This window comes from Trypanosoma conorhini (genome assembly GCF_003719485.1).
Source record: "Trypanosoma conorhini strain 025E chromosome Unknown Tco_14.4_contig_00064, whole genome shotgun sequence".
Taxonomy (NCBI): Eukaryota; Euglenozoa; class Kinetoplastea; order Trypanosomatida; family Trypanosomatidae; genus Trypanosoma; species Trypanosoma conorhini.
This window is the reverse complement of record NW_021704151.1, coordinates 1-9208: the sequence shown is the minus strand read 5'-3', so window position 1 is coordinate 9208 and position 9208 is coordinate 1. Positions and strand designations below refer to the sequence as shown.

Sequence of the window (9208 nt, the reverse complement as noted above, 5' to 3'; positions counted from 1 at the left end):
AACGCTCAAAGTAAAAAAAAAAGAGATAAGAAAAAAAAGTAAATAGCGAGAAGGAAACGAAGACACACACGAAAGGAGGATAAAAGTAATAGGAACGAGTGAAGAAAAACGAAGTAAAATAGGAAAAACAAAAAAACAAACAACAGGCTGCTCTGCCTGATGCAACTGTTTTTCTTATTGTTGTTATTTTTCCATTGGACGCAAAGGAAAGCGTGAGGTGAGGGGCGAGGAGGGACCAGCCCGTACGCACTCTTCCGCTGACGAGGTGGGCGACGTCGCCTCCCGTTCAGAAATTCATGTGTTGCCGTTGTTTTTCTGCTTTTGCTTTCATGCTTACGCCGCATGTGAATTGTGTTTGTGTGTGTGCCGTGTTCCCGCCGTATTTACGTTACCGTTTAAGAAAAGAAAAAAAACCAACAGCAACACAGACACATATATTACCTGTGCACACGCACATGCGTGTAGTTACTCTGCCTATTGCACGGGTGCGGAGAAAAGCGTTGTAGACGTATAGACGACTAAAAATACAAAAGAAAAACAAAAGAGAAAGAAACTCTTTTCAAGAAATTTTTGCTCTTCTCTTTCTATTCTCGATACTATTGGGTGGGGTAGCAGCAGTAATGCCAACAAGTACTGAGCGGCGGAACCTCCTCGCGTTACTCGGCTACCGCGTGAGTGTGGAGCTGGACGACGGCTCAACTCTCACGGGCCGCCTTGTTTCGTTGGGGCCAACTTCGAATTTAATACTCACTGATGTAGAACGCGTTAGACCGCTGAAGCGGCGGCGCGGGAGCACGAAGACTGACTGCTACAATTCGGTGTTGTTTGTGCGTGGGAGCAGCGTTGTCTCAGTACGGCACACAAGCGGTATCACGACGGACCGGGGCGTTGTGGACACACTCACAGATCGGCAAATGGAAGCATCAAAGGCCATTCAGATGGCCAGTCAGAGTCTCAACACACCTCTACGGTGAGGGGGCCCTCTGCGCGCAAGGGAGTCATGCGAGAGAGAGAAAGTGTGTGTGTATTTCTGCGTGCCGACATGGTCGCTGAAGTTTTTGCTGGTGCATGGCAGCAGAGTTTTGAATTGGCTTTGGGCGCTGCGTCAACTCAAGGCGATGCATTCACGTGCTATTAGCAAAGATGCATCTGTGCTATTATGATTGCCGTTACGATTACTATTGTTAACTTTGTGGCTGTAACAGCAGACACACATTGACTGTGGTGTACCTTTGTGTGTCTGTATCTGTGTGTGTGTGCTTTGTGCCGTGGTTGTATGTTTCTCGTGTTGCTGAGAATACTTGAATGCACTTCTCCTTTTCTCTGCTTGCATTGCCTTCGTTTCTGCCAGGGGGTCTTTCTTTTTTTTAACCCTATGAGTGCAGTACGGTCGAGGACGACGTCCCGATCGGGACCTCAGCGGTCTGTGCTCTCGGCGCGGAAGGCATCCGCTGCCCTGCCTCCGTTGGTTCGTTGGCAACTTGACGAAAATGGTCGTATTGCCAACTTTGACATGAAAGTGTTGCGGAAGGACGTACTTCAGCGGGTTGAGGATGGTCGTCTTTACACGCTGGAGGAGTGTCGTGCGTTTCTCCTTGAGCTCACGCGCGTGGCGGCCGCGTGGCAGGAGGAGGAGATTCCGCAGTTGATGCTCCTCGTGGATATGCACGAGAGGTTGGTGCCTGGCGCGTCGCTCTCGTTTCAGTGGCCCACAAGCAGTGAAGAGCCCTTGCCGCTGGCGAACATGGCAGGTGTGGAGGGCACGCTGCCGATGCTAAGGAAAGTTGTGGAGGAGGTGAACCGCGCTGTCGCGCGGATGATTGATCGCTTGTGGGAGTCCCGCAGAGAACGTCTGCTTTTTGCTGCCCGCCTACTGCAAGACATCGAGCCGCAGTTGCAGGGGGTGGATTGTGGCGCTGCGTTGGCGTAGCGAATCAGGTGCAAATCGCAAGCCCCATCTTCTGATGTAGTTGAGTCGCCCAGTCATTTTTTCTGCTTGTTTGCCGCCTCTTTTTCGCTCTATTCTATGCTGCTGCTTCTTCCTCCTCTTTATCCTGCTCCTGCCCCTGCTTCCCGCTTGTTTCTTTCCTTATTGACGCGGAGTGAGGGAGGGAGGAGGGGGCAGACATGCTTTTGCGGGGGGCGGAGAGCGCCTCTCGGCCTGCACTGCACAGTTCCCTTCACCTGCGATGCCGGCCCTTGCTGTCGACAGAGGAGAGGCTGGAGGAGGCGACTCACCGCCTTGAGAAGAGCCCCGGCGATGTACAGGCGTTACTGTGGCGCGCGAAGTTACTCATGCGTTTGGGGGATTACCAGGCTGCTCAGGCGGGCCTCTCTGTCATGCTTGACTCACTGCGGGGGAAAACTGACGCGTCGCAGCTTGTGAGTGCCTTTTTCCTTCGAGGGGTTTGCCGCGTGAAGCTGTCGTGCACTGACAAGGCCATCAGCGACTTCACCGCGGCACTCGACATCGACCCCTCCCACAGTCGCTCCACGTATGAGCGTGCCGCGTGCCATAACCGCAAAGGGAATTACACCGCTGCCGTCTTAGACTACGAGAGGGCCCTGCAGTGTGACGCAGAGCGTGACAGCGATTTCACAACGTGGCGTCAGAGTCTCCGAAGCCGATTTGCACAGGCGCGTCGCCACCAGCGCCCTTCCGCCCCGCCTTTGGGGGGCGCTGATCCCCTTCGACTGGAGGCCTCGTTGCCTCGAAAGGTGGGAAGTGTCCGGCGAAATGGCGGCGATGGAAACCGACCGCCGCTTGCCCCGCCGCTTGACGCGTGCGTGAAGACGCCAAGCCGCATGCCAGAGACGTCAAGGCCGAGTCTCGCCGTTGGGACTCCCATCGACAGCCCTGAGCGAACGCAGGTGGTGGTGCCACCGCCACCGTCGCCGCCGACATCATCGTCGTCGTTGCCTGGCAGCGAGGCGGCAGAGCTTCACCACCAGCGTGGGTTGGCGTATCGCAAAGAGGGTGATTTTGTGCGCGCCATTGAGGAATACTCCGCGGCCCTTCGCCTTGATGCCAATAATTTTAAGGCCTTGTTTAATAGAGGGTTTTGCAACGACAAGGCTGGGGACTACGACGCGGCAATCCGTGACTACAAGGCTGCTATGCAGTTGGAGCCAGGATACGCCTACACTTATTACAATCTCGGCATATCGTACGATCGTTGGGGCGACCACTACAAGGAAGCCATTGCCATGTTTGACAAGGCCATTTCCTTGGATGCCGACAACGCGGATTTTTATCATAACCGCGGATTTAGTCAGCGTAAGCTGGGTAACTACCGTGAGGCTGTAAAGGATTACACCACGGCGTTATCCCTTGATCCCAACCACTTCAAAGCCTACTACAACCGAGCCTATTGTTATGATAGACTGGGTGAGGGCACAAACGCCATTGCGGACTACACAAAGGCGATTTCTATTCAAGATGGTAACCCCAACGCCTACCACAACAGGGGAGCCGCACTGGAGAAGGCGTGCCGGCTTGACGACGCGGTTGCAGACTACACACGGGCTCTTCAACTGGATAATGTAAATCCCTTCACATACAATGCTCGCGGTATGGCCTATGACAGACTTGGCAAAAGTGAGGCGGCGTTGCGAGACCTGGCGAACGCTATTGCACTCTCGCCCAATAATGCCATATTTTACCAAAACCGCGCTTTTGTTTTTCAGAATATTGGACGTTTTCCAGAGGCTGTGCGTGACTACAACACCTCCCTGGCACTAACCGACGAGGCAGGGGCGAGGGCAGGGACAGGAGCGGTCATTGGTGGAACTTTTTCTGAAAGCAAGTCCACGCCGGAGGTGAGTGTGATGGTTGTCAGGCAATGCATCAACCGTGGCTTCTGTCTTGCAAGAGAGGGCCAGTACGAGGCAGCCATTAGTGATTTCTCAAGGGTCCTTGCAGCAAACGCTGGTAACCCCATAGCCTTGTATAACCGTGGCATTTGCTATGATAAGGTGGGGAAGCACCAGCTTGCGGCGGATGATTTTTCCTGCTTACTTGAGTCGGACGCGGAGAACGCGGACGCACACTTTGGCCGTGGGACGGCGCTGGAGAGTATGGGGGAGTATGCCATGGCGCTGGACGACTACGCCGTCGCATTTAAGCTGGACGTGGATCACAGTGGCCTGGTGGAGGAGAGCGCCTTGGCAAAATTGAAGTCAGAGCATCGAGCCATGGTGGCTTCCCAGCGCGTCCTGCGGCTTCTAAATGGGGGGAAAACAGTACCTGCGACTGCACGAACACCGTCTTAACTGGCCCGAAATTGCGAAGCCTGAAATGGATGCCTTCAGTACCATGGAGTAATGACTCGAGTTTTTTTTTGTCTCCCCTATTATTCTTTGGCGGGACTGTTGGCGCCATTTCTGTAACACTACGCCAACTCTTTATGTCTGTACTTGTCGTTGTCCTTCTCTTGGCTTTCCTGGTGATTGTGCTTGGCTGTGGGTTCGCATTGAACGCGGGTGCCTGTTATTTTGGTTCACTCCCTCCTGCGTGCATAACTGCGTGTGCGTGTCTCTGCTTTGCAGTTGGTCATGTCAGGGGAAAGTAGAGAGGCTCTAGCGGCGTTTAGAGAAGAGCACTGCGCCGTGCTTGCGCTTCTGGCACATGCAGCGAGGCAATGCGTGGATACGCGAATGGGCGAGGCGGTGTTTGAGGCTCTCTGTTCCGCGGAGCCCGCACTAGCACAACTCTATCCAGAGGTGGCATTGCTTTACAATATACACCAGGTGCGCCGCGCCCTCCGCGATCGACAAACGTGCCCACCAGAGTCCATGGTGTCCTTGTGTGACACACTTTGCACCGCGCTGCGGGGCATGTACGACGTCCTCCCTGACCTCTTGTTGCTCGTCGTTGCCGAGGCGGCGGAAGTGCTGCAGCAGCGAAATCCCTCATGCCATGCGCTGGAGTTGTCCATCCTGAACTTGGTGGAAAACATTCAGTCGGTGCTCTTGCAGGAGACAATGTCGTTGCAGCGTCGCGGGGCCTCCATAACTTTGCGGCTCAGAGATATCCCTCCTTTTGTTGTGTGATTCGCGCCTCACAGTTTTTTGGTGTTGTTGTTGTTGTTGTTTTTGCTTCCAAAAGAATTGGACTAAAAAGTGAAGGGAATTCCCGTTCTTTCCGGCAACAGGTACTGAATGCGTCTCCTGTTGTTTTATGCCTGGACTCAGCGAGAAGAACAGGCGCGTGAGAAGGCAGGGAGAAATGTGTGCAGGTGCCACCAAGCAAGGATCCTGAATAACCTCTTTGGATCTTGCATTTTGTCCTCCCTACACACACGCTCATTCGCTCTTTCTTTCCACGACCTCTCCCTGCTTGCTTCCCCTGGCTAGTGTCTCACGTTTTTAAGGGAGTAATAACAATGCTTGAGTGTGCGACGGTCATGTCCGCAGTCCTCACCATGGCGGTGGGGATGCTACTTATTGACATCTCGGCCTTGCAGGAAAACATGGTTTGCACAACGGACTACAGTAACGCAAGCAAGTGCCCAGAAGTCTTCTTTGCCCAAAGCTACCATGCGGCCAGAATGAAGTTTAAGGAGGCGGCCCAAGAGGCGGGTGCGGCGTGGGAGCAGCACAGTGTTCTCCAAGAAGACGGTTTCGACTACACCGTTGATACCGCGTTTGTGCGTGGAAAACGCTCCAAGAACCTCCTCGTCCACATGTCTGGCGCACGCGGGGTCGACGGATTTACAGGGAGTGCCGTGCAGGTGAAGCTGCTGCGCGAGTGGAACAGCAGTCGCGAGGATGGTCCGTCTGTGCTTTTTGTGCACGCCGTCAATCCGTATGGCATGGCGCACTTCCGTACTTGCAACGAGGAGAATGTCGACCTCGGTAGCAACTACCTTTCCCCGAAGGACTGGGAAGGGGTCTTGGCTCTCAACCCAAACAGCTCTGGCTACGATGAGGTTTTGGAATCGTTGCAGATGTCGCGGGCCCCGCGTTTTATTGACCGCTACATGTTTCTTTTTCGCCTCGTCAAGGGGATCGCCACAAAGGGCCTCGGCGTCCTCAAGCAGACTCTCTCCACCGGCCAGTATCACCGTTCCGATGCTGTTGGCTTTGGTGGTCATGGGGAGCAGCGCGCCATCACCGTCCTTCGTGAGATACTCAAATCACAGTCCATAACGGGCATTGAGAAATCGATTCTGTTGGATGTGCGTACTGGCCCCGGCAAGGAGGGAGCAGAGACGATTGTTCCCAGCTCGCGTGAGGATGCGGCCATCGCAACGACCATCTTCACGGGCGCAAAGGTGGTGAGCAACAACGGCGGTGCGGAGTCGACGGGTGACATTGTGCCACGCGATATCCTTGGCGAAAACAGTCTCACCTTCAAGGAGACTTTTGGGACGATGCGGTGGCTCTTCGTGGTGCGTGCGCTGTTTCTGGAGAATGCGGCCTGCAACTACGCAAAGGGGAGCCACACCCACGCCGTGATGCAGGAATGGGTGCGGGATGCCTTCTACCCGCAGACAATGTCGTACAAAAATGCGGTGCTGAAGAAGGGCGTGATTGCTTTCAACTGTGCGTGGAGGCATTTATCAGAAGCCTAGTCTTTTTCGCTGAAATTGCCGGTGGGGTAGAGATAACTTTCTGGCTGGGAGGCACCTGGGCGCTCTCGGAGGCGGGTGCCGTGGTGGGGATGCTTGGCGTGTCCGTGAAGAAGCATCCAACCTGCCTCGAATGAAAGTATGGATAATTCAGAGCAACATGGTTTATATATATATATTAATTTTTTTTACTCGTTTTCTCCCTTTCTTTATCTCTTTCTCTCCCTTTTCCTCGCTATTCTTTTAGTCCAGACTTCCGCACGTGACAATTTGTTACCGAATTTGTTTGAGGCACACGGATTCGTTTCTTTGTGGGCGCTTGCCTGGAAATGCCGCCGGAGGAGGTGTTGGAGGAGACGTGTGTCCACGACGGCTTTTCCCTCTCCGAAGTGCCGCACGCCGCCTGCCCAGAAACACTTCTATCTGCGTACATCGCCCCGCTTAGCAATCCCGCGTGACTGGCGCTTTCTGGCCGCGTCTCTTCCCTGTCGCACCGCGGTGATCACAGCGCGTTGCTCCAGCGGCGCAGCGGAGAGTGCCGTTCATGTCAGCCACACCGCTACCGTCAGAAGTTGGCCGTGGCGAGGGAGAAAGACACGCACGAGCTGCGCTGTTGTCGTTCTGCCAAAAGAGGCGGAGGCTTTCCCGTGGGCGACGGACACCGCACAGGCGGTGCCTGATTTCACTTCCAAGGCGTGAGTGTGTTGCGCTTTACACCCTGTCCCACTGTCTCTCTCTCCCTCTCTCTCTGCCTCCCTCCGTCTGAAGCTTTCTTTTCTTGCCTGTCCAAGACAAAACAGCAACCACAACGATGATGATGGGAGAAAAGAGAGAAAAAAAAACTAAAAGACTTCCATGCCTACTTCCTTTCTGACAGTCAATGGCCGTGTTGTGCGCCACCCTACTTTTTAACTGTATTGTTCTTCTTTTTGTCCTCTGGGCCTTGTGGGGCTTCTTGTGGTGCCCGCATCGCGGCGGTGGCGGTGCCTGCTTCTCTGTGGCGCCCAGGCACACTTTAGTTTTTTTTTTTCTCGCCCTGCCACCTTTTCACGGACGTGAAATTAAATGGGTCCTCCCCTCGCAGCCGTGTTGGATTTATTTTTCTTTTCCTTTTCTTCCTTTTCTCAGCACGCTTTTCTTTGGTGTGCTGCGCAGCCGCGATGACGCAGGTGTCGCCGAAGGAGCTGTACACACACACGTGCACGCGGTTGGCCTGCCACGTCAACTCACAGCTCATGCGTGACCTCCCCGACACGATGGAGGCGTTGGCCGCAATTAAAAAGCTCGACTTCTCGCGCAGCATGTTAGGAAGAAGCGACGTTGAGCCGCTTGTGCAGGCCATCTTGCGCCACTGCACGGGGCTGCAGGTGCTGAATCTCTCGCAGAACTACCTGACCGACGACAGCGTCGTCCAAATATGTGAGGCGCTCCTGGCAAACACGTTGCTCCTCGTCTCACTCGACCTCTCCAACAACCCCATCTCCAACAAGACGGGGCGCTACCTCCTGCGCTTCATTGAGAGCATGCCGGCACTCAAGTATGTCGGCGTCCACAAGACACTGATGAACGACAGCATGCTCCGCCTCTTCCCGCACCCAAGCAACGGCTGCTGTCCGTCCGTTGCAGGGAGCAGAACCAACACCTTCGCCACTGCTGCCTCCGTGTCAACCCCCAACATGGCCAGCATTGGGAAGGATAGTCAATTAGGTAGTGTGCGCGGCACAGCAAAGGAAGACATTCAATACTCACCGCAAAAATTGCAGTGGCCGGCACTAGAAACATTATGGAGAGCAGCAGCAGTGGCCGCGCCGACAAAAAACAAGTATTCCGGACTCGGCACCCTCGTTTCGTCCACGCGTGTACGACGCCATGAAATAGGCGACGCCCAACGACTACACTTTTCTCCGGAAGAGTCAAGCAAAGGACAGCATCGGGGACATTCGTCGACAGTACATGATAAATCATAGTATGACAAAAAAAATTCACTTCCACTGTACCCGCGTGTATTCTACACAGGTACCATATACAGTATTCGTAATCAAAGGCAAGTCGAACTTGTGATATATATATATATATACATGTGAAATTTTGTTATAACGATAGAAAACCACACTATCATTTTCGTTCTTTTTTCCTTTTTTTTTGTTCGTCTCTCCCCCTCCCCCTCTCCGCTTTGCCTGCGCGCGTGTGCGGGGGAAAGTGCCTGCGCTAAAAGCCATTTACCAATAAGCATTGCATTGAAGAGAGTTTACCATGGCCATCAAGGTCGGCATTAACGGCTTCGGCCGCATTGGACGCATGGTCTTCCAGGCCCTCTGCGAGGCAAACCTTCTCGGGACGGAGATTGACGTCGTGGCGGTGGTGGATATGAGCACGGATGCGGAGTACTTTTCATACCAGATGCGCCACGACTCCGTGCACGGCAAGTTCAAGTACAAGGTGACAACGGCGAAGAGCAACCCATCCGTGGAGAAGGACGACGTGCTGGTGGTGAATGGGCACCGAATCCTCTGCGTGAAGGCGCAGCGCAACCCGGCGGACCTCCCGTGGGGCAAGCTCGGCGTGGAGTATGTAATTGAGTCAACGGGCCTGTTCACCTCCAAGGCGGCGGCGGAGGGCCACTTGCGGGGCGGTGC

The 9208-nt window shown here is 54.2% G+C and overlaps 7 protein-coding genes across 7 annotated transcripts, besides 6 other annotated features; all 7 read left to right on the top strand.

The window, feature by feature from the left end:
• Positions 1 to 620: 620 nt before the first annotated feature.
• Positions 621 to 974, top strand: Tco025E_01810 (U6 snRNA-associated Sm-like protein LSm5p; the record flags this gene model as incomplete). The annotated part of the gene is made up of 1 exon (XM_029368746.1): positions 621 to 974. One exon carries the CDS (start codon positions 621 to 623, stop codon positions 972 to 974), a length of 354 nt encoding a protein of 117 aa, XP_029231130.1.
• A 246-nt stretch (positions 975 to 1220) lies between these two features.
• Positions 1221 to 1289: a microsatellite.
• Positions 1290 to 1375: 86 nt separating this feature from the next.
• Positions 1376 to 1930, top strand: Tco025E_01809 (uncharacterized protein; the record flags this gene model as incomplete). Its single annotated transcript, XM_029368745.1, has 1 exon — positions 1376 to 1930. One exon carries the CDS (start codon positions 1376 to 1378, stop codon positions 1928 to 1930), a length of 555 nt encoding a protein of 184 aa, XP_029231129.1.
• Positions 1931 to 2027: 97 nt separating this feature from the next.
• Positions 2028 to 2078: a microsatellite.
• A 49-nt stretch (positions 2079 to 2127) lies between these two features.
• On the top strand, positions 2128 to 4272 carry Tco025E_01808 (uncharacterized protein; the record flags this gene model as incomplete). The annotated part of the gene is made up of 1 exon (XM_029368744.1): positions 2128 to 4272. One exon carries the CDS (start codon positions 2128 to 2130, stop codon positions 4270 to 4272), a length of 2145 nt encoding a protein of 714 aa, XP_029231128.1.
• Positions 4273 to 4554: 282 nt separating this feature from the next.
• Tco025E_01807 (uncharacterized protein) lies at positions 4555 to 5052 on the top strand (the record flags this gene model as incomplete). Its single annotated transcript, XM_029368743.1, has 1 exon — positions 4555 to 5052. The coding sequence occupies one exon, from the start codon at positions 4555 to 4557 to the stop codon at positions 5050 to 5052; it is 498 nt and encodes a 165-aa protein (XP_029231127.1).
• A 15-nt stretch (positions 5053 to 5067) lies between these two features.
• Positions 5068 to 5097: a microsatellite.
• A 308-nt stretch (positions 5098 to 5405) lies between these two features.
• Tco025E_01806 (uncharacterized protein) lies at positions 5406 to 6575 on the top strand (the record flags this gene model as incomplete). Its single annotated transcript, XM_029368742.1, has 1 exon — positions 5406 to 6575. One exon carries the CDS (start codon positions 5406 to 5408, stop codon positions 6573 to 6575), a length of 1170 nt encoding a protein of 389 aa, XP_029231126.1.
• Positions 6576 to 7288: 713 nt separating this feature from the next.
• Positions 7289 to 7331: a sequence feature (GA-rich).
• A 340-nt stretch (positions 7332 to 7671) lies between these two features.
• Positions 7672 to 7697: a microsatellite.
• Positions 7698 to 7732: 35 nt separating this feature from the next.
• Positions 7733 to 8539, top strand: Tco025E_01805 (putative calpain-like cysteine peptidase; the record flags this gene model as incomplete). Its single annotated transcript, XM_029368741.1, has 1 exon — positions 7733 to 8539. One exon carries the CDS (start codon positions 7733 to 7735, stop codon positions 8537 to 8539), a length of 807 nt encoding a protein of 268 aa, XP_029231125.1.
• Positions 8540 to 8632: 93 nt separating this feature from the next.
• Positions 8633 to 8652: a microsatellite.
• A 173-nt stretch (positions 8653 to 8825) lies between these two features.
• Positions 8826 to 9206, top strand: Tco025E_01804 (glyceraldehyde 3-phosphate dehydrogenase; the record flags this gene model as incomplete). Its single annotated transcript, XM_029368740.1, has 1 exon — positions 8826 to 9206. A coding segment is annotated over one exon (381 nt), but the record flags the coding sequence as incomplete, so codon positions are not given.
• Between the last annotated feature and the right edge of the window lie 2 nt (positions 9207 to 9208).